Source organism: Hydra vulgaris, chromosome 12 (genome assembly GCF_038396675.1).
Source record: "Hydra vulgaris chromosome 12, alternate assembly HydraT2T_AEP".
Taxonomy (NCBI): domain Eukaryota; kingdom Metazoa; phylum Cnidaria; class Hydrozoa; order Anthoathecata; family Hydridae; genus Hydra; species Hydra vulgaris.
In genome coordinates, this window is record NC_088931.1 from 23464029 (window position 1) to 23489363 (window position 25335).

The 25335-nt window shown below is 25.9% G+C and overlaps 1 protein-coding gene and 1 long non-coding RNA gene across 2 annotated transcripts; one reads left to right on the forward strand and one right to left on the reverse strand.

Moving 5' to 3' along the window:
* Positions 1 to 311: 311 nt before the first annotated feature.
* LOC136071964 (switch-associated protein 70-like) lies at positions 312 to 25131 on the forward strand. The gene is made up of 7 exons (XM_065811658.1): positions 312 to 455; positions 5427 to 5533; positions 16291 to 16480; positions 17668 to 17740; positions 20399 to 20723; positions 24546 to 24741; positions 24949 to 25131. The coding sequence occupies exons 1-7, from the start codon at positions 429 to 431 to the stop codon at positions 25114 to 25116; spliced, it is 1086 nt and encodes a 361-aa protein (XP_065667730.1). The 5' UTR covers positions 312 to 428; the 3' UTR covers positions 25117 to 25131.
* Positions 13372 to 14567, reverse strand: LOC136088591 (uncharacterized). Its single transcript, XR_010642302.1, has 2 exons — positions 13991 to 14567; positions 13372 to 13839 (listed from the first exon to the last, which is right to left on the reverse strand). It is a non-coding gene; the product is annotated as an uncharacterized LOC136088591 (long non-coding RNA).
* Positions 25132 to 25335: the final 204 nt, after the last annotated feature.

Consider the following 25335-nt stretch of genomic DNA (forward strand, 5'->3'; position numbering starts at 1 on the left):
GAAATTTTTTTTTCTTATGTTTATGCGATTAAAGCGATTTTGCATTAAAACGATTTTTTTTTCTTTTGTTTATGCAAATTTGCTATATTAAACTTAATTTCAAGTAGTATTAATTTAATTTGAATTTAACATAAATTTCAACAAATACGTTACATTAAAAAAAATGAAACTCTATAACAGAGTTTTTATTTAATAAATATTTTATTTAATAAATAAAAAATCAAAGTAACCGCAGATTTTTATGTTAAAGCTCGATTGGTGTGTTTTGTAAAAAAGAGTTGTTCCATTGGTCGGTTCTCGTAAAATGTAAACATTGGAACCGTTACATTAAATAAAAAAAAAAAAGATTTGTCACCACATTTCTATTTTCAAAGTATAGATCGTTATGACTATTTTTATATAACTTTTAATTTCAATAAAAAAAAAGTATGCATCGTTCGAAGAAAGATAAATATGTAAGTTTTAAGTATGCTATCGATAAATATTCTATTTTGCATTTTGTGTTTTATATATTTATAATATTACAACAAAGTGTCCTAAAAGTTTGGTAAAGTAGTGTCTATAGGAAAGTTTTTTAGATTAACTCGTTACAATATAAAGTTATTTATTTATACATAAAATGTAATTATTTATAGTTTTAATTTTAAATGATAAAAAAATAATTTTAAATTTAAATTTTCTTAATGCATTTTTTTGAAGTTTAATATTTTTAAACATAATTTGTATTCTTTTTTTAAATTATGAAAGACGTCAGAATATAGAATAACAAAATATAGAAGAACAAAATAAAAAAATAAAAAAATTAATACAAAATAAAGTATACAAAAAGTATAAAAGAACAAAAATAAATAAAAGTAACTAAACAATTTAAAAATTTGTATAATATTTAGTGTTTATGTATTTTAAAATTTGTATAATATTTAGTGTTTATGTATTTAAAGCTTAAATTTTTCAAAAAATTTTAAAAACTTTAAAAAGCAATTGTTTTAGGGCCTTTATTAGACAAAATAAATAAATAAATAAATAAACATCTCACTTGCAAATCCAACTATTTAATTGTAGCTTATATTCTACAATGGGAATACGAGGAATAAAATTATAGATATAGTTTACTTAAAAAAAAAACATTCTATTCAAAATTAAAATTGTTAGTAGAAAAAATTTAAAAAGTTTACAGGAAAATGAAACTTTACTATTGACAAATTTTCTTCTAATCAAATAAAAAACATTCACAACATAGGTATATGACAGTAAAAAATAATTTATATTAACAAATCATAAATGTCTTTAATTGTAGTCATAATAGCAATTTCTGTTTTTATTTAACCATGGCCAAAAGTTCCACTTCTTGCAACAAATATAAAAAAAAAAAACCAGTTTGCATTTCTCACAGCGCTGTCAATAGTCATTATAAACTGATAAGTGGTCAAATCAATTATCTCTGAACAGCAGCTCTTTTGGTTGAAATAGGTATTGCTCAAAGGATAGTCTTCCAGCTTTTCTTTTTACAACAGCTACTAAGTAAGAAGCTTTTCTAGCTTGAAACTTTTTCAGAGACATGTAATTCTTACTGGGGAAATAGAAAACCACACATTTGATAACACAAAATGAAGGGTATGTGCCCTTATATATGTACCATCAAACGTATCATATATGGTTGTACCATCTATGGCATTTCAAAATTGGTTTGTAGAATGAGCAAATCATATCTACTTTGTCAACTCAAACTCTTTGTCAAATATGTTATGGTAAAACAATCATACTATATAATCATACTATGTGGTTGTTTTACCATAAAATGTTTGCGGTATTTTCTATCCATACGCCTCAATTAGTTAATTGGTTCAATACTAGTAAAAGATAAAAATAAATATTTTCATCTATTAGATAAGTAATTGACTTATTATCTATCCAACAAACAGCTACAAATAATCCATCTCCTTGCTTTTTCTAAAGCAGTTATCATTTGTTTATATTATATACTAAAAAGCCCTTTGTAGTATGTATGCTAGAGAGAACTCATTTATAAACTCACAAAATCTTTATATATTATCAGTTTATCAAAAAAATAAACAAAAAAGCCTCAATATATACAAAAAATAGAAAAAGTTTACTTTAAAAATCCCTTGTATTTAAAAAAATACAATTTTGATGCATTTTTTTGCCTATAATATCCAATTGTGTGAACCTGGCTAATTTGGATCAACAAAAATATGTTGTAAATATGCTACAATGGATCTTTTTAAAATCACTGTATCAACAGGGCGGCTGTTAAAGGTTTTTGAAGTTATGTAGCGGATCTGCTACACAGGGTACTAGGATTAATTCTCTCATTTAAGCAATCATAAATGCAGCTGGCATTTAATCAAAACTATAAAAAATACAGCTGCAGTATAGAACCTCATAGTATCCTAAGTTATTGCAAATGATAAAGAAAAATGTGTAAAAAGAAAAAGTCAAAGACTGTGATTAAAGATTCAATAATTTGATCAACTTTTCTTGTGACAACAAATCAAAAGGTACTTTTCCTCTCTATATCTATCTAAGTTATAGATAGATATGGGGATATTATTTTTTCTTTATTACAGTTAAACAAATCAGTATTAGAGCAAAACGGCATTGAATGAATTGCAAAAATTAAAATGAAAGCGATTCTCTGTAGTTATTAAATTAAAAAAATGATAAATGCTGCTTTCTTGCAGTCAAAAAAGATTCAGAACACAGGCAAATAGTTTTAAGGGTATAGAAGAAAGTTTTAGCAAAAGCTTGTTTGACTAGGTTTATTCTACTTTATAAATGATATATAAAGTTTTGAATTTTTTTTCAAAGTTTCAATGATGATGTAAATTGCCATTTGTTTCACAATGCCCTTGACAATTCCAATCAATTTTTTTTCCATTTGATAAAATGTACCCACTCTTTTTTTATCACATACAAAAAAAAAAAATGTCAAGTTAGCTAATAGTTTTGACCTTTAATGCTTTGAATTTTTAAAGAGGGGTGGGGTCTTAATTTTGTGAAAATTTTTTTCACTTTGTGTACGTTTACAAAGTGGGAAAAATTTAGTCAACAGAAAATGTCTGTTTTCCTCTTATGCATTTAGAAACTTTTTAGAAAATAGAAAATAATGTTTTTTATTATGAAACAATGACAATCCTTCTCTCAACAACAACAAAAAGATATATTTATAAATATTTATTTATACAAAGGCGGGCTTTGCTATGCATAATTGCTATGCATAGTTGAAAAGCATCATTGATGAAGTTTTAATGAAATATCCATGAGAGCTTTAGTACATACATTTGAAAAACCATTTGAATCGTATAATACACCATATTTGCATAATTATCATCAATTACATATTGAATTCAGAGTATGACATTTAGTTTTATATAAAATAAACAATTTTTAAAACAAACTATATTTTGCCACTACTTCAATTAAGCAGAAGTACAGGCAAGCGAGATAAATAAGTTTCTGAATAACAAAGCATGCAAGTATGTGAGTAATTTTTTAATTAAATCAACAACTTTCCTATGAAGTCACATTAACAGGGAAAGTCAGTTTATAATCAAAAGAAAACCTAGATGTTTTTTAACTTAAGACTTATCTTAAATAAATGAAATTAATTAAATAAATAAAACTATTTAGTTTGACCAAGCCATAAATAATCTCGGAACTCGTTGATCCTAGATGCATGAGTTTACTTTTTTTGATATTCAATTCCAATTCTCTTTTTTTTTTCTTTTTTTTTTGAGAAATAAAAGAGACAATTGTTATCTGATACTATATAAGTAGAAACAATGTGTTTTTAGTTGATTAAAAAGTGATTATTCCATAGCTAGATCATTATATCAACATAAAATAAGTTCTTTTTCGTCTCTAAATCCATCAGCAGAGCTCTTACGTTGCAAAACCAATTTAATACACAGAATAACTTTTAATTACCTGTGATGAAAAATTTTAAGTTGAATTATGTCTTTCCATGAAAATATGAATGATCTCTTTCCTTCAAAATATGAATTATCTCTTTCCTTTAAAACATCACTTTAAATCTTTGTTACTGTTCTATTAGAATCACAAAATATGCTCCATTTTATACAATTGATCAGAATATACTATACTATAATTACTGCAATAATCAGTTAGAATTATTAATTTTTCTATTTTTTATTTAATACAGATCATACCTTAAAAATGACAAGATCTTTATGTGAAATCGAAGGTTATGTTTTTAACAATTAGGTGTCTTTAGATTAAACCAGAATTTTTACCAAATAAACTTAAGTAGACTCACAAGTTAAAAGTTAATTTGCAATATTAAAAAATCATGAAAATATCAGATGTTACTGTGTCAATTCATTACTTTTTTAGTTGGTTCAATAAAATATGAAATAAAATCTATAAAATCCTTCTAAGAATTTTAACAACTTTGTATTTATTAATAAAATGAGCACAAAGTAAAAATGAAATTTGCAGTAATCGTTTAAAATGTGAAGTTTCATTTTCATAACAAAATGTAGTAGCAGCATGCTTGACACATTCATTCACAACATGCTTGACACATTCTTTGTTAAACTATATTGCAGCAATTCATCAAAAAATGGTTGAAAAATGTGTTTTATAGTTTAATTCATTTGATTTTTTTTTATTAAAGTATTTTTCAAATTTATTGAAATTATTATCCTTAACTTTTTATTTGTTACTCAAGTTTACTAAAATGTTTTTCTCGCTTGTTATAAATTGTTTCAAATTAATTAAAAAATTTTTTAAAAGCATTTTTTTTTTATAATTCCTTAGTTCTAATTTTTTTTTTTATAATTCCTTAGTTCTAATTATTTTTTTATAATTTTTTAGTTCTAATTTTTTTTTTTTAGTTCTAATTATAAAGCTAGTTATTGAAAAATTATATTTTTATTTTTCAATATTTACTTTTTAGTTAATTATTTTAGACATTTTCTTATCAAAAAAAATTCTGTTTTTAAATGAATAGTTAAATAGCTATAAATATTTTCATCATAATAATGTTGAAATTTATTTTATTTATGATCAGTATAAATATTTTCATCATATTATATTTATATTATTTAAATTTATTTTATTTATAAATATTTTCATCATAATAATGTTTAAATTTATTTTATTTATAAATATTAATATGTTCTTATGTCTGATTTATTGTCATTCTAGTATTTTTAAATATTAAACATTTTTTGACATAATCTCAGGAATGTTTCAATAATCCTGTGAAACAATTTTTGAAACAATTAATTAGAAAAAAGTGACTGACTGTGAAAATATTAAAAACTTATCAATCGTTTTTACAAATGCAACAATTTTTATGGATATTATTTTAATGAACTTAAAATCAATTTCTGTTCTTTATTGAGTTTTATTTGTAAGTAACATATAAAATTTTTTCAAAGGGTGTTAATAGTAAAGACGATCTTTCCAACATGTCTTTACGCGATCACATGATACATTGCATTTCCTGTGGTCGATCGTGTCCTGGTTATGAACCAACAAACTGGAGGTATTTTGATATTTTAATAAATATCTTGCCTTTATCTTACTCTTTTTTTTTTAATTTTTCAAAATAGAGTTTAGCCCTGTATAAATGAAGTTAAAAAGTGTCAAAACCTTTTAGAATTTTTTTTTTTTATTTACAGAAACTGAATTTTCGCAAAAAAAATGTTAAAATCATTTAGAGGATAGTTGTTGTTATATAGTTATCTAATTTCAAGTGACAACTTTAATAAAATAAAGTTGCACATAAAAATTTATTTTTGTATTTATATAACCACTGATATCCAAATCCAAATCATCCTTTTATATTACTATTGCCATAGGACAAATTTCAAAAAATGTGCTGGAAAATTAAAATGTTGTGTTTATTTGCATTTATTAAATATATTAAATAAATGCACCAAATTATTAGAAAAGTGTTGATTTTGTTAAAAATAATATTTTTGTTGTTGTTATGATTATTATTATTATTATTGATATCATTAAAATATTTATTTAGAAAAAAAAACAGTTGTTTAAATAAATGTTATACAAATTTTAATGTTATAAATATTTACAACTGATGTTATATTTAAATTAAAGACATTTCACCCACACAAAAAAACATAATTACAAAAATTAAAAAGACTTATCTTAATAACACACATTTTTCAAAATTGTGATTCCTTGAGCATATCAAGTAAAAATTAGATATAGTCTGTTAAATGACATAAAAAGGTTTATAAACGCTTATAATTTTATTATGTGTTTAAAAATGTTTGAATATAAAAAATAATAAGTAAATAAATACATTAATATGATTTTTTCAGGCTTTATCTCTTTTTTTAAAGGATCTTATTATAAAGAGTTTTATTTGTGTTTAAGTATACAACAATGTTTTATGTCCAAAAATATTGGATCTGTATTCCTAAATGTCACCTAAATGTTTAATGACTTTAAGTTGATTTTCTACTTTGTTGTCTGAATGCTCTATAGCACTGAATGATTGTTTTGGAATGTTGTTTGAGTAAAATAAAAGTATTTTATGTTTAACTAAAATAAATTTGTGAAAAGAAAATAAACAGCTATATGTTTTATTAGTGAGATTGATTTTAATTGACATACAATTATGTTAGTTAGTTTTGTGGTATTGTCTTTATGTGGAAGTAGTGTAATGGTCTATCACCACACCAATACAACAAAAGACAATTTTGTTTCATAAGCAAATCTGTGTGGTGGCCTTTTTTTTGTCAAGGTTGTAACCACAATTATAAAATCAGCCTCTTCGACTGTAGTGGCTTCTCAGCCTTGGGGAGTTGAATTACAATAATAAAAAGTTATATTAATTTAAATTGACTTTAAAAACATCTTTAATAAAATGTCCTCTGAAACTTTTCTTATTTATATAATTAGAAACAATAACAAAAATAAACAATAATAAAGAAACTAAAGTAGACTATAACAAATTTAAAATAAATAACTATAATAGATAAACATGAATATAATAGATAAAAGGCATGGCTACAAAATTTTTAAAAAAAGTTAATAAACTCAAAAATTCATACTTTATATTTCATCTAAGTTATATATTATTGATCTCAAGTTTTATATTCAGACCTAAAACCCCTCTTCCTCATTGGGATGTGAGGATGTCTAACTATGTTGTCCCTAAGAACTTAAATTCTAAGTAAAATGGTTTCTTGAAACACATTTTAATTCGAAAAAATTTTTATTTTCTCTTTTTCTCATGGCACAATATCTTGTGTATTATTATACAATATGTTATTGTGTGAACATAAATATATATATATATATATATATATATATATATATATATATATATATATATATATATATATATATATATATATATATATATATATATGTATATATATATATATGTATATATATATATATATATTTATTTATGTATACAAGCATACATACATACATACATACATACATACATACATACATACATACATACATACATACATACATACATACATACATACATACATACATATTTACATACATACATACATACATACTAACATAATTAATTTCATAATTTTTAAAGAACTTCAAACTTTTTGTAATCTTTGTATAATTATTAAAATGTTGTTTTTTGTAGTCGTAGAGCGCTTGCTTTGCAAAAAGTTTTCTGTGTAAGCTTGAAGTTCGGAAAAATTACAAAGTATTTTTTTGAAAAGACTAGACATAAACCTTGTCTAGGTTTGGTAAAAAACTAACTGGCAAGTTTGATGTATGCAATGAGTTTGGAAAAGAGGTAGCTTGTCCTAAATCTATAACAGGTCTTATTAGGGTTTATCTATAAGTACTCACACTGAAATTTTCTTCAAACTTACCATCTATAGAAGCTGAATTACAGAAGTTTATGGCACGTTTGAGACCAGAAAAAAATGATTTTTAAATTGTTTTATGAAGCATAATTTTCACGTCTACAAAATATGCTGTGTGCAATATTTAAAACTCCGATGACTTCAACTACTTTAGAAAGACTGTTTAATGATTCTGGAAACATAATTACAGACAAAAGGCACACTCTGGACCCTTATAATGCGAAAATGTAGTTTTTATACAACAAAATTATGTTTTTTTGACAGCACTTATTAAGAAGTCGAATATAGTTTCTAGTAAAGAAGAGTTAGAGGAAAATAATCCAGATGATATGTTAGCAAGTCCTGGACCATAGTACCCAGCTTTAACTCTAACTCTGGTACTACAGTAATAGTAGTTCTACTTTTAGATCTTGTACACCTCTAATTAAAAGTCAAAAAATTTTAAATGTAGGTGTACTAGATCTATAAATTTGGAGACTTAAAGACATGTTTGCAAACAATGATATTGATTAATTGAATTTAAACTAAAATAAATTAATCAATATCATTGTGAAACAATGATGTTGATTAATTTATTTTAGTTTCAATTTTGATTTCAATTTTACACACACACACAGATATATATATATATATATATATATATATATATATATATATATATATATATATATATATATATATATGTATATATATATATATATATATATATATATATATATATATATATATATATATATATATACATATAAATATATATATATATATATATACATACATACATACATACATATATATATATATATATATATATATATATATATATATATATATATATATATGTATATATATATATATATATATATATATATATATAAATATATATATATATATATATATATACATACATACATACATACATACATACATATATATATATATATATATATATATATATATATATATATATATATATATATATATATATATATATAAACTTTTTTTCTTTAAAAGAACCCAGGCATTCTCAATTGGGTTTAAGAGTATTGCTACATAATGCCTTCCACGTGGTCCACGTTTTTCCACCTATTAATTTTTTTATGCTTACAACAATTTAGCATAAGATATAAACAATAAAAATTTGCAAAAAATGTTTGTCACATTTTCCTATATTCTAACCTATCAATGCTAAAAATCGATGCGACAATTATTTATAAATGCTACAACTTCAAAAAATAAATGTAGTAAAATATATCAATATTTAAGTTTTAAGGACTGTTCTTTAAATTTTAAGAATTTAAAATTTTAAGAACAGTCCTTTCTCTCTCTCACTTAACATTTAAAAAAACACTTCAAATTTAATGAAAAATTAAATTTTAAGTGTTTTTTTGAAAATTAAATTTTAGGCGTTTTCTTAAAAAATAAAAAGCAAAAACATGTTTTTTTCGAAAATCAAAAAATTTTATTTTCTCCCGGAAAGATAATTGGTACAGTTATAAAATATATTTGATTTTTTTGAATTCATAAATTGATTTGATTGGTTAGTTTGAAATATATATATTTGATTTTATTGGTTAGTTTGAAGTATCTTTATGTAACTGTCAAAATTATATCATTTAAAATAATTTTTTTTTTAAATTAAATAAAAAATCATTCTTCAAAGTGAATTATTGGTCGCAGAGAAACTAATTTCTTATAGATTTGTTTAATAAATAAGTAGCCTGTTATTTCCCAATACGTGTACCCCATAATTTTTGAATATTTGTGGGAAAATGGCTGCATTTGTCTAGATTTTGTCAAGTAAGTTTTAGTATAGGTTATATACTTTATTTAGGAGAATTAAATTTAAAAAAATAGTTGCTTTATCTTAATAAGTTGATTAATAAATAGATTTATAATTTCATCAAAATCAATTTCAGCACTCAAAGGATACAGCTAATTAAAAGTTTTGAACTCAATTTTTGTAAACATTTTTAGTTTTAGGGCTTTTTAAAAACAATGGTGCGATTTGGAATTCGTTTCAACGGTTTTATGTCAAGAAACTGTTGAAACGAAAACGTAAAAAGAAAACGAATTCCATCATCACACTAGAGTGGTTTGAAAAGACCTGAAGTAAAAAATAATTTCATCTGAAAACCTCACAAAAAAAAAAAAAAAATTAAATATCTTGTTAACTATGCGTAGTCAACTTTATAAGATTTATAAAAAAGCGAAAAAAGCGAGTCGGATAGTTAGACCTACAAAAATCTCGACCTACTAAGTTGTTCTACAAAAAGAACATTTACTAAAGAGTGCAACTAATTTTTAGATAACCTACTAAATGTTTTCAACCGATTATAGTCTTTTATTTTCAACCAGTTTACGACGTTTTCGTTTTCAAACGGTTTATTTTTCGACTTATTTTATAGATTTCCATTTTCAACCAATTTGTGATAAATTAACTTTCAACCAATTATCGGGTATGTGTTTTTAACGTTGTGTTTTTTAAACTACAATTTTTTTTTTTTTTAAATTAACAATCAATATGTTTTCCAAGCATTCATCGAACTTAATACCTCCTGATTCTGAAGACACCGCTTTAACCACTGTGCCAAGGCTGATCAAATTTGGCTCGTATTCAAATCAACAACAAAATATACAAAATACATACCGGAATATAAAAAATACATACCGCCGTAGTTGTAAAATTGAAATAACAGTAGGTTGAATATTCAGTTGTTTGAAAATTCAGTAGGTCAAAAGTACGTCAACGGTTTAGTAGGTTGGAAAATTAGTAGTACATGTTCTAATTAGGTGTAAATATATAAATCATAAATTATCGGTTGAAAATCAAAGACGTCATAATCTGCGATTTATGAAATTTCAAAATTAGGTTGAGTTACAGGCCACCGAAAAAAGTCCGCTTTTTTTCATAAAGGTTTTGTTTTGAGGTGGTGTGTGGGGAGGATTTTTGATCTAACTTCGAGATTTCACTTTTTTTTTTTAAATAAAATTTTAAAAATAGAAACATGCAAATATAAAAGAAATATGTAAAGAGATTGAGTACATAGAATAACATAAAAAGTCGTTTATAATTCCAATAAAAAATGTTAATGATATTTAAAAGTTTTATATTGGAAATAATATTGTTTGTCATTGGAAACGATAAAGGCGTGTTTACTATTATTTTTCTCAAAAAGCTGTTGTGGCAAACTTATGAATTTTTAATGTATTTATATAGTTTTACTGCTAAAGGTTATGCTTGTGAATATGGGTGATCAATGCACGTGCATTCGTTTTTATTGCGTGTTTTTAACTTCGCTGTTGGCGAGCACAGAAATTGAGTTGATTTGTTTGTTTTGATTTGTTTATCTCGATTTAACTCTTTAGGAGCTTTTGGTATGTTGTTCTGCTGGAATTTTTTATAGTTATTTTATACTTTTAAAACATTTTTGTGTGAGTATAAATTCGCCTACGCTCGGAGTAACTATGAATTCGAAAAACTTTTCTTTACTTTCGTTTGGTATTTCATGATGAATGGTCATTAATTCATTCGAGATATTCTACATGTTTAACACAAAGTGATTTTTTTTTCCTGCTATCACTGTAAAATACAGTATCTAGACAATGGATGGAAATAAATCCTTTATTTTTGATATATTTATATTTAATATATGTTTATTTTTTGTCAACATGACCTCCATTATATTCATTTATTAAATAAATTATTTCTAAAAAGTTTTTTTAGGGGGGGTCGGGCTTTTACATAAGAGATACATTTTCATTTTTATTTTAAAAATTTAATTTTTAGTAATTTATTGTATAAAAACATTTTTAGTTTGCTGTCTAGACAAAAATTCTCGCTATAATTACGTCATAATTTTTAGAAATTTTTTTTCCTTTAGAAACCTTTATAAAAACGTAAACAATCTTTAGGTGTCATGATCTGGTTATGATTATAATAAAATTTTTTCGACCCTGGAATTTAAAACCAGCGGTATTTAAATTAACAGCAGCGATCCTTGAATTGACAACATTATTGATATAGCAGTATTCTACATAAAGGCTGAAATATAATTTAGTTTAATATTCTAACATTTTCACTGCAACAAATATAATCTTTTTTTGTTATCGTTGAAGTCTCTCTGTCTCTTTTCTAATTATGTATGTGAGCTCTGTAAACTTTACAGCTAATCTTATGCTCAAAGGTCTCTAAGTTATAAATTTTTTTTCATTACGAATGAGATTAATGTTGCCACAAGAAACGAGCGGAAACCGACATTTTGAAATTTTTTCCTTATTTTTAACACTTTTACCTTAGACATATTTTGTTATTATAATTTATTATTGGCTATTATGTCACTTGCGGTAAAATGTTTTAATAAACTGAGTTTTTATTCGCAATTAAAATAGCTTTTTTTTTCTAAATTTTTTTACGTTACAAAAATTTTGTTTAATGCGTAACGAACGAACGCACCGAGTTTCATTGAATAACCAACTGAAATTAACTCAACGGTGTGTCTATTAAATGATGATTAGCTTATACTCAACGGTAATTCAAGATTTAAAGCGTTACTATCGTTCTACTGAAACAGAATTCCAATCTTGGCTCTTTTTTTGTTGTTTACATTGTAATCGATTTAATAATATAATCGATTTTCAATCATCTATTTCAGAAGTTTTTAAGTATATTCTGTTGTAAACATGAAACATTTTAAAGGGTTGCGTTTGGTTCTTTGTGTTCTAGTTGACTGGAATCTTGTAGCTACTAAAACGTTGTTCTCATATTAGATGAGAACAACGTTTTGAAAAAAAAGGGCCTTTGATAATAGGTGTGTGGCGTGGCTGATTATTATTTTTTTTTTTTTTTTACTGTGCTGAAATCCATATAATTTACTTAAGTTAAAACGCGTTTGGAAAATATATTTTCTCTACAACATTTTACACCTCGGAGATCGTGTTGAAATTTTCGTAACAAAGAAAACAAACCAGATGTTGTTTTTTTAATTGGTTTTGTTTCGGAATTTCTTCTATTAACCGTAAAAATATATTGGAAATGAGCGATACAAAAGAGGTATCCTGTTTGTTTTCAGTAACGTTTTTAAAAAGCTTTTTCGAAAAAAAAAAATTAGGTATGTGTTGTTATTTTTAAGATAACTTTTTTTCTTCTGTCATGCTATTTTCTCAAATCTTTTTATTAAAGACGCTTTTTAAAAATGTAAAAAATGTTGAAAATAAATACTATAAATATCGTTGTTTTCCTCTAGAGATTTACGATTTTCATATTTTATTATTATTGTTATTATTGTTTTGTAAATTCTTTTTCCTCTATGGAATAAAAATAATTTAGTTATTATCTCTTTATTCTAAGTGTAAAATAAGTATGGTTTGGTATAAATATTATTTATACATAATATTTATATATAAGTTTTAAAATGTGTTTCGACAGATAAATTGTTAACTTGCAAGGTCCAATAGCTAATATAGCTCCATGCGGTTTTGATGAAAGTAGAGTTTAATGTTGTTATTTTGCTTATTAACCAAGAACAAAAAATAAACAATGTTTGTAAACATTTAATGTTTCGTTATCTTTTTTTGGTTTATATTTCATGCTATATTATTTGGGTTTCTTTAGTATAAATTTTTCTGAAATAAATAAGAAAAATATAGAAAGAGTGAAAGTTGAAGTTTTTTAATGTGTCATTAATACGATTAAAACATATTAATCCATATTTATTAACGACATTAGTAAACGTTAGTTACAACAATGTATACACAAAGAAGTAGTCGAAGTGTTCATTTATAACGCTATATCTTGTTCTCCGGTATCATTCATTTTCTTTTTTCATTCATTTATTCTAATTTCATTCATTTGTTACCTCGATTCATTCCCGCGCAAAATACCCTTAACTTGTTTACATCGTAATTGAACACAATTACATTTACTTCATAAAAGTTACAAATACATCTATTTGGTACGTTGTATAAGTCATATCTAAAATAAAAGTTATATTCTTATCATTTTTTGTTACATTATTTTATGTTTATTCTTAATATATTAATAATAAACATTAATTATACTAACAAACAAACAAAAGTTGAAATATTTTATATTATTAATAAAAAAAATCAGTTTAAAAATTTACCCAATGTTTTTTAATTGTTTATTATTTTACTCGATTTCTGCTAGCTGGATAGGACTAGATTTATTATAATTTTTCTGTTTAAATTTTTTTTACCTTCAATTTTTTCAAGAATTTACGTTTCGATTGAGCTGATGATTGAACAATTTATGTTGCTTTTTATTTTCACATTTTATTTTACGTTTATTAGTTTGATTTCATATTAAATTTTTGATATAAAAACTATGCTTTAAATTATGTTAATTCATAAACTTTTTTTTTTATTATTATTTTTAAATAAGATTTATTTCACAATTCCAACTAAAATGATAATAACCACAACATCTTTATCTGCAATTAAGCTAATATTACTGTTAAAAATACCTGTAATACCAACGTTTAGACGGTCAATATCGAAATGTAACTTCCTTGAACCGATATTAAATTAGTGGTTTAAAATAAAAAAAATATCATACAAGTTGTATGGTTTTAGAGCTTTTTTTTTTAATGTAAAAAAACGTTTTAACTTAAATATATTTTTGTTGTCATAAAAGTTAAACTTTTCTCTAAAATTATTTCTCTTAAATGTTTAGCACTGCGATTTATTTCAATTTTAGTCAACTCCACGTTGATTTTTAATAAGATCACTTCTAAAAATAGTCTAAATAAAAATGTCTAAACATTTTTTGAAACCTAAACGTTTGTTTTTTTTATCGTTTTGCAGCAAGATACCGACAAGTTTTTTTCTAATATTTTAATTACTGAGGAAGGAATCTACATAATACTATTTCAAGTGTTTTAATCTTTTATTTAAAGCAAAATGAAACTGATTTTTAACGAAATTACTATAGGAATTGTAGATTTCAAATTTCTTTTTTTAGATTCTCTTTAGTTTATAAAGTTTAAACAAATACTCAAACTTTATAAAACAAAAAAAGTGAGAGGAAAAAAGAATTTACTTGGAATATATAATTTATATGTAAAAACATTTAGTTTAAAAGTCGATAAGAGTCGATAATATTAATTATTTCAGAAAATTATTTTGGGATTTCTTTGGAAACGTTTTTGTATTGCGGAGATAACTTTTATGATAGAGTTAATTACTTGAATGCATATTTTAAAAAATTAATTAATGCTTTTAAAAGAGCTTAGTCTTCAAAAAATTTTATTATGAAATGGATTTGTAAAATACGTAAACTTGATTATATACGTGTTTTCGGTTGGATTAGAAGCATCAATATAAAAATATTTTATAAGAAAATTTTCCAAACGCATTTTTGTAGATTTTTAACTTTTATCGAATTTGTAAAATTTATATTTATATTAACAAAGGGATGCCGGTATACTTCTAATTATATGGACCTTACACCGTTGAAATAGTCAACCGTTTATTGTATTATTTTGTTGGTATTATTACTTTATAGTTAAAATTATTATTGCTGACAAATATTAATATTAATAAAAAGATAATGTTGCGCCACAAAAAAACTAAAGAGAACTGTGTGCGTCCAGTGAATCAGTCGCTTGATTTTTTGGAATCTAGCGACAAGGTTGATCATCTTTTAACCAGTGATGATGACGAAGACATGCTGTGTTCCAAATGCAGGTTTGTCCATGTATGTTGTAAATTTTGAAAAAAGGGAACATAAATATCATAGATATTTTTAATTTTAGTTTATGAGTTAATTATTCATTTTTTTTATTTAGTAAAGAAAAGTTTAACAAGTTTTTTTTGACTTGAAAAAGATTTTGTATAGCATATTATTTTGTATAGCACAGTTTTTCATTATTCTTTTTTTGTTAAAAATAAAAAACAACAACAACCTAGTAATGCAACGAACTGAAGATTAACATAACTTAACATTAAAATGAAGTCTTCATTTCACCAAGTGGCACCCCACTGCGCAGCACATATCTTTTTACTGCTGATATGCGAGGTTGTTGTTTTCTTGACAGCAGGTTATGCTTTTTTTAAATAGAAGCAAGGATAACGACTGTTGATAAAAAAAATGATTTAAGTATCTTTAAAAAAAAATCGTTTATCTAGTTAAATGAAAACATATTTCAATTCTCGGTGTTTTATAAAAATTGTTTAAAGATATTAACATATAAAAATATAATATACAAAATAATGAATTTAAAATAAAGTAAAAAACAATATAAAAAATGTTGGTTTCTAAAGATTGGTTTTAAAAAATTTAAACATTTTTCTCAATTCTAATTACTTGCGTTGTTTTTATTTTCTATAGAAATAAATTAGAAATTTCTTTACGAATTTATTGTTACAAATTTTAATTAAACTTTTTTATTTATGATTTTTTTAGAAAAACATGTCGCCATTGTCATTGTTATCGTGAAGAGCACTGCATGACTTCAGCCGTTTTCCAAGAGAAAATTCACAGTGCATCTAAAACAAATTCTGAAAGAGTTGTAATTGGTATGGGAAATGACGATGACAGCGGTTGCGCTACGGATGAATACGCATGGGTACCTCCTGGTCTAACAAAAGAACAGGTAATGATAAACTTGATTTAAATTAGCTACTATCCCAAATTTTAGTTACGATGAGATGTTGGAATATTGTGTTTCGGTTATTGATTCAACTTTATAATTTTAGAATAATGTAAAAATATTTTTAGGCGGTAGATTTTTTATCTTTTGAAAGTCATCTTCTTATAGAAGATGACTTTCAAAAGATAAAATCATCTCCTGATCAATGAATTTTATCTAGCAATAAGATTGTTGTTGGACTTTCAAACTGATGTTTGAATTAATGGTACAACAAATCGTAAAGAATGAATGATAAATATTTCTAATAATTATCGCATCTGTTTATGCAACATCTGATATCTTTTTATCAGATTATTTTTCTCTGAAGTATTTTCTATATATATATATATATATATATATATATATATATATATATATATATATATATATATATATATATATATATATATATTTATATATTTATATATATATATATATATATATATATATATATATATATATATATATATATATATATATGTATATATATATATATATATATATATATATATATATATATATATATATATATATATATATATATATATATATATATATATATATATATATATATATATATATATATATATATATATATATATATATAGAAAATTATTGCAAAAACTGAAAGCTTTTAGCTGTCAAATCTTTTTTTTTTTTCTATCATATTGAATGTTGATAGCTCAAACCTCGCAAAATGAACTACAGTAATAATAAATACGCTTTAAATACTTTTTTATGATTTATTATTTTATTCGATACCATAATAAATAAAATAAAATGCTTCAAGTTTTGTGCATTGACGTTTACATTTAAGTAATAAGTTGGTGTAGATAGATTTCTTGCGCAATTTTATCTATTATATATTTTATCTATTATATATTTTATCTATTTTTTGATTGATTATCTTTTTTTTCGTATTCTTGAATATCTGTACGCTGTCTACTTGATTATCTTTTCTGTTTTTTTGCGTATCTATTACGTTGTCTACCTGATTATTTATCCTTTAAATTTAATTCAATTGTTTGACGAATTCTATATACTCCATTACGTTTTACTAATTCCAAAAACATAACATTGTTTTGTTATTGTTTTCTTTTGTTGTTATTTTTTTAATTTCAACGTTTAATTTTATTTACTATTTTGATTAGATAAACGCTTATATGGTTAGCTTACCAGAGGATAAAATACCTTATGTAAACAGCGCGGGTGAAGGTGTTCTTGGTTTGCTTAAAACGCTTATTTAAGCATCGAACAATGGAAACGTTATTTTTCATTTAAACATCTAACAATTAAAACGTTTAGCTTCTTTTCCTGTTTTAACATGAAACTTCATTTGGCTCAATAGCATGAGAACTTTTGACTAAAAAATATAAGCGTTCATTAACCTAATCTAAACTGAACCACAAACTTGCTTATCTCTTTGAACCATGTAAGCCAATGCCCGCTGCTCTGTTTTCCGTATCTTATCCGATATTTCAAAATTTACCACGGCACCAGTAAATTCAAATGGATAGTCATCATTACCGGTCCCTGCCCTGTATATATTGGGCCATCTGGGGTTCTTCTCACCACATTTAGACACCAGGAGTAAATAAATATGTATTTTGCTAACTTTAAGTACACACTTTTTATTTTCTATTCACAACTTTTTGGTTAACCTCCTATCTGGGACCCATAGCGGCGGTTTGTCGCTTTTAAAGTTCACGGTCCGTGAATCACGGATATTTCCGTTACAGATTAAACCTACTAATTACAACATCAATTAAACTAATACAATTTCAACTTATAATTATTAAACATAATTATTATATATAATTATTAAATATTTGAAATTAAATTTTGTTTCGAATAATGATTAACTACTATATGTGTTAAAACTATTACAAAAAAAAAAAAAAAAAACAGGAAACAATAAAAATGATATAAAACAAAACGATATTAGTATTTATTTAAGAAATTGATTAGAAAAAAAGTATCCAACTAACTTTCTTTAACATGGTTTTTCTTGATACAAACAATTTTAAATTCTTTAAGAATCGAGTTCACTGAATTTAAATAAATGAAAATAAAGAAAAATGGTGATGACACTAAAAAGTAAAAAAAAGATTACAAACAAATAAAAACAACTTGGTATTGGTATAACCTATAGTATATATTACATAAAAATTTCACATAAAATATGTAAAATGAGTATAGATTTTTTACTCATTTAAAAAAGCTTTACTTAAAAACTTACCTGTAAAAAGTTATAATATATAAACTGTTGTGTTCTGAGTATGTTTAAGCCGCTACGTTTATTATCTTATATTTTTTTGTGTGTAACGTAACACGGAACTGTGTTCGTATGCTTGTGTGTTTAAGAACAATATTGGTCTTAGGGAGGAAAAGTATTATTATTATTGTTGTTGAGCCTCCTTTTATTATCTCTGCCATCACTATATGTATATTAACATTGTATTGATAATAACAATACAATATAAACTTACCTTCCAGTAGGCACGTGGAGACGTTTGTAAGACGCCGGACGGACGTCCCCCACTGGGAGAACGTCCTTCCCTGTATGCCCAACGACGCATCCCCACTGGGCAAAAGTTTAGTAAAGTAAGCAAAGTTGGCGAGAGTTTGCAATCGAAGTGACTTATATGTTTATTGATTCGATAAAGTTAAAAAATATACTCATACTTTTGGAATGTTTACTCGCCAGCAATTTCAAAGAGCAAAATTTCTACCAATCGAGAGATTCTTCAATCACAAATCCTACTTTATTATTGCTATGTAGTATATAGTTTACAAGCTTTTTATGCATTTCACTTGAGATTTGATGGACAATATAAGCACATGCATAATCGGATTGTAAATATAGCCCATGTGTAAACAGTTTTCGGTAAATCTACAGTTCATGGGTTCAAAATAATTTTATTTTTTCGCTTGCAGCGCTCTCGTGCGGAGACTTGTTCAAAGTGGTGACTTTTTAATATAAGCGTAAGTAATTATTTATTGGCTTTAGTACATACATCGACTATCTTATAGCCTGCTACTACAAGGGAGTATTGCTACATCGATTATCTTACAGCATGCTGCTACAAGGGACTGCTGCTGCATCGACTGAGGGTTTGGCATGGGGCAGTAATCTTTTTTCATACTATTTCAATTAATATTACTAATGTTTAAAAAGCCTTTACTGATGAGAGCGTAACAAGCGTAAAAATTAAATTGTTTTAACCGCAAAATATTAGTTCTTTTAAATCGGTAATCGATGCGGTAGTGGTGTAGTGGTAAAGCGCTCGCTTCATAAGCGGGAGGTTCCGAGTTCGATCCCCACCACGTCCCTGGTAGTACCGCGCTCAACTTGTTTCTCCGCGCAGCGGCCTTGTTTGTCAAGGTTTGTGTTTCGGAGTTATAGAGTTGAGAGAGGGTTATAACCACTATTAAGTAACCTCCTCATCTGTAGTGGCTTTATCGGCCTTGAGGAGGTGAATAACAAAAAAAAAAAAAAAAAAAAAATCAGAAAATGGCCAATTTATTTTACCAGATAATACACATTGTGATTAACACAGAAAATAGTTTTGTGCTGATTTATCTGCATTTTCCAGCTAAATTTTATAAAACTATTATTTTCTTTAAAATTTTAATACAATTTCATTGTCTTTTTTTTTTGATTACCATATTGTCATAGTTCTACAGAACTTTTTTTTTAATATTAGGTATCCTGTAAATGGTCAAAACCCCAAAAAACATTTTTTATTTGAAAAAATGTTTAATCCAATATCATTTTGTAATCTAGAAAGTATTATATGTTATCTAAATATATTTTGAAAAAAAAAATAATAATAAAACACAATTATTAGGCAGTAAAATTATTTTTGTTTTAAAATTTAGCTCCTGATCTAAATGTAAACTTTGATGACTTTGACCCTTTTTGTTGGACTGTAACTAATCAAGATAAAAAGAAATATGTTTCAAAGATCCTTCAGGATGAAGAAGTGTTTCATATATGGAGAGCCTTTAATAAAATTGACATTAATGAGTCAGGATTCATTGACATTGAAGAAACTGTTTTTTTGTTACAAGTATTTATGCAAGGTATCGGAACTCCATGGACCAAAGCTTCCTTGGATAGTTATACAAATAAGACAGAGTTAAACTTTTGGGAACTTGTAGAGTGTTTGGAATCAAATTGTATTATTCAGAATAATTTTTCATGGTAATGTATTTATCTAATTTAAAATTACCTAACAATAACCAAGAGTGTCAAATGAGTGTAACCTTTTGCAAGAGTGCCACACGCAATGTAACCTTTTGCAAGCGTGCCACAAGCAGTGTAACCTTTCACAAACTTAGTAAATTTTTAGTCAGAGATGCAAAAAAAAGTTTATTAACTTTTTAAAATTTTTATTAATATTGTAGAGTGGGGCTGCAGTTTAGCAATTTTTATTAAATCTAACAGATCCCATGAACTGTGCGTCGGATTTACATAATTTTTCACTATTTGAAAGATAATTTAACCTGCTATAAGCTTTAAGAGAAAAGTATAAATTTTGATTTTTTAATAAGATATTGCCTAAAGTATGCGGAGCTGCTTAAACTGCCCCAGCGGGGTAAGGTGAGCAATAGTGTAGGTTAGTTGAGCAATCGATAAATGAAAGAATATGCATGGTACGAAAATTGAGTAAATCATCAATAAAACTTTTACTAACAGTAAGCGTGTATAATTTACAAACTTTTTAGTTTATGCACTTAATCACATAAGTAAGAAAAGAGAAAAAATTAAATAGTAAGAAAACATCATAAAATAGGAAAATATTATTTTATATAACTATCTTGAAATTTGAAGCCCGATTTTAAAAACTTTATTATTAATGTTACCGTTACAAAAAATGTTTTGTCATGTGATGCATAGTTTTTGAAAAACTGCCCAACTTGCCCCCGGGTTCAACTTGCCCCGCTCTATCCTAACGTTTAAATTTCATTTTAAAAAACTTGAAATTTTTTAGAAAGAGACGGAATCCCTTCCGCCTATGCATTTTCCACCACCACTTTTTTTATGATTGATTTTATTAATATTTATTGATTGATAATTTTATCTTGATTAAAAAACGTATAAAAACGTATAAAAACGTAGGTCTGAACATTTGAGAAAAACACTAATTAAGACGTTAAAGCTTAGTTTCCAATAGTTGTAAAAATGTTGTAGAATAATTGTGCAATTTTGTTGTACAAAGTTGTTGCCGAAATTAATTTGATTCTGTTTCCGCAGCCTTTGTTTTGCACCATTTTGTTGCACAACCGACGTTAAGTTGCGCAATGTTCTATTATAAAATGGTGTACAACAGTTGTATAACATTCCTACAACTATTGGAAACCAAGCTTAGTTAGTCTTTATTAGATTGTTTTACTCTAATTTTTAAACCTAAGTTTTAATCTAAGTTTTTATAGGTTTCTTAATAAAACAAATAAATATCCTGGTTTTTATTTATTAATTTGAAAAGTTTTAAAATTTTAAATGAAACACTTCTAAAATTTAGTTTTATGCGCTTTCTATAAGTATTTTTAAATGATCTTTTTTCAAGTATTTTTTGTATTATTATTTATCAGGTATATTTCAAAGGTGGTCCACCAAACGTGTTGGTGTAGATGTAAATCAAACAGACCTTATTGAAAAATGTCGTGTAATTAAGAATGGTCGACTTTGCTTGCGTTAGTACTGCTCTTAACATAAATCGCTACGTCTCTTCCACGACCACAGCGATCTTTTCTATATATGTTGTAGTTTAGAAGAACAGGTGCTGAGGATTCAATAAAGCAAGTTTTGGTGATTTTAATAGGGTGTAGAGATGAGGCGTTAGTGTAGAATCAGTTTAGTGACGGTTTGAAAACACCTCTTTGTTAAGTGGGTGATTGCGAGTAGTTGATTATTGGCCGTTGTTGAGTTTGTACTTTTCGTTGTTTAATTTGTCTTAAAAGCTCTTGATCTGAGGGAGTTTGATCATACCGTATGAATACACTTTTGTATGCCTCATTTGTAGCCAGGTTTTTGGCTACTGCTAGAAGACCATTACGAGTTTCATTGATTACAAATTCGAAAATGAAAGACGGGAGAGCTGGTTGAGTAAGTATTGCGGCAGTGTAAGTAGTAAATGTGCTAGTGTTTGGCGGTGATTAAATCACCTAAAGCAGCTGGTACCAATGCTTTCACCGCCGATGACTAGGTTTAAAATATTTTGCATTATATACACTACTCAGCTTCTTTTTGCGCTTGTATTATACACTACTCAGTTATCATTTATAACAAAATCAACAAATTTTGTTGAAAAATCAACAAATTTTGTTGATTTTGTTATAAATAATAGCCAGAATGCATCCTACAACTCTGAAAGAAGCTGAGTAGTGTATATAATGCAAAATATTTTAACCTATTGATCAACGGTGAAAGCATTGGTACCAGCTGCTTTAGGAAACCCGGTAATAATGACCCTTTAAGCTTTTAGTTATTCAAGTCTAGTGCTTGTTTTCACGGTATCTATGACAGCACTGTTAGTGGTTGACCCAGTTTTGGCTAATTGTGAGGTAAATGACTTTAAGATTGTTTGAGACTGTGGAGTGGATGGATGATCTGCCGACAGTTGGCAATTAGCAAGTTGAATTTGCGGGTTGGTTTTGGTTTTTTCAAGAGCTGCTACTTTTTCAAGTAGTATTTTGACAGCTAAAGCAAAAGAGCGGATCACAGCGTTGCATCTTTTGTGTAGATAAGCAGTCTTGCCTCTTTCACCTGGCCAATATTCAAGCAGGTCTGTTGGGTTTATAGTAGGTGGAATGTACAATGTTTGATATAGTTTGTTGGAAAGCATGTTAAAATGTTGAGATTTTAATTCAATTTGTTAGCAAGAATATCTTAAGTGAGTCTTGAGGTTTATAGTTAAATTAGGTGTTGGTGTTGGTTAGGTGTTGGTGTTGGTCAATAAGTTGTTTAATAGCTAAATTTTTTTATTGTAGTTTTTGATTTTTGATTTTAGTTTTAATTTATACAACAATAACAACTTTTTTGATTTTTGTCAAAAGCAAAAATAAAATAACTAATTGATCTAAAAAATTTTTTTGAAAATAAACAAACAGTTTTAAAAGTAGGGATGTGCAACGCAACGGAAAAACGGAATGAACAGAGAAAGAAAAATCTTCTTTTTAAAATGTTCTACTGTAAACTTTTTCTTGCAGATCCTGGGCAGGTGAGGCTCTTAAATCTTGGTGGAAGCAACTTACCTCGGTTAGCAAAACTCTGGTAGAAACCCTCATTTTCATTGTGGGTAAAAGCTTTAGGAGCTTGTAAACCTTGGATGGTAATCTTCCTAGTAAAGTTTACAATTGTTAAATTATGATAAGTATAGTACAACATGAAGCGCTGTTGAATTTTAAGGTCAAAGCATGGCTTGAAAGTGTTCTTAAAAAATTTAAACTTGTATTTGTAGGATTTGAGCTTGTATTTGTAAGATTTGAACTGGTATTCAATGAACTGGTACAACATTCTCATTCACAAAAGTATCATAAATGTATGATGACGTTTATTTCCAGGAATTCCAACTTGCAATATAATTTTAAACAATACCGCTTTCATTATGACCAACTTTTAGACCAAATCCCAAACGTGTTAAAGAAAACCTGGGCTTATCAAACTATTTTGTTCCACGGAGTACAACAGTTTGATAAGCCAGCTTGAACAGAATTTCTTTTTAATTTTTGATGTGGAGATAAAACAATTATCAAAACAATTTTTCCACTTTAAAAGTTTATTAGCAACCTCATCCATGTTTGCTGTCAATGCTTTAATAAGTGTTCAGCTCCGTGAAGTCTTATACTTGTTGTATTTTTCTTTTTTGATGAGTTAAGGCAATTATTTGAGTACCAGTCGCTGTAATGAATTGAATGGAAAAGAAAAATCAAAGTATCTAATGTTAGTATACAGAGAGAAAAGTTCAAAAAAAATCTGATATTTTATGTTAAAAAATCAAGTTTGTAAATTATTTTTTTTTAGTATATATAAAGATGGTCTGGAGTCCATTCTTAATTATTATATCTTGGAAATAGTAAAAAGTGGATTCTTAGTAAAGAAAGGCCATCGGATTAAATCAATGAAAGAACGATGGTTTGTTCTCACGCCTGACAATTTGTTTTATTATGATGGTAAAACTAAAGGAGCAAAAAAAAAAGGTTCAATCTGCATTAATAAGGTAAGCTTTTTAAGAAGTAATTTACACCTAATAGTTTATCATTTATAAAGTCGCTAAGATCTTCAGGGTGTTGTTTATTGTTTATCTGTATCTACATGTTTCCTCCTATCTGTTTTTTAATTTCCACATTCAATATTTTTTTATACCATGTAAATCTAACATAATATTAGTGTGTAAATAAAGATGTTTTCACTTTTGTTGACATAGGCAGTAATAATTGAACCTTTATTTGATATGAAAAGTAACAGATTTCGATTTCTGTTGAATTGTGGCATCAAAGGTGTTAATTATGAAATAGAAGCTCTTGATCTTAAATCAATGAATGAATGGATATCAGCTATCCAACTATGTATTGGTAATAACAATGTTTATTAGATATTTGTTACTGACATTAATTCATATAATACCATCAGATGGGGTAATATGGCTACATTTTGACTTTTTTTTTTCAATAATTTGCTAAATACAAAAGCTATAAACTTGTAGATTATATTTGAGAAAGTACTTTTTTCCAAATGCACATTATATATGAAAATCAGCTATGTGGCTTTAAAACTTTAACTAATTTCTATATATAAAAATCATTTAAAAAAA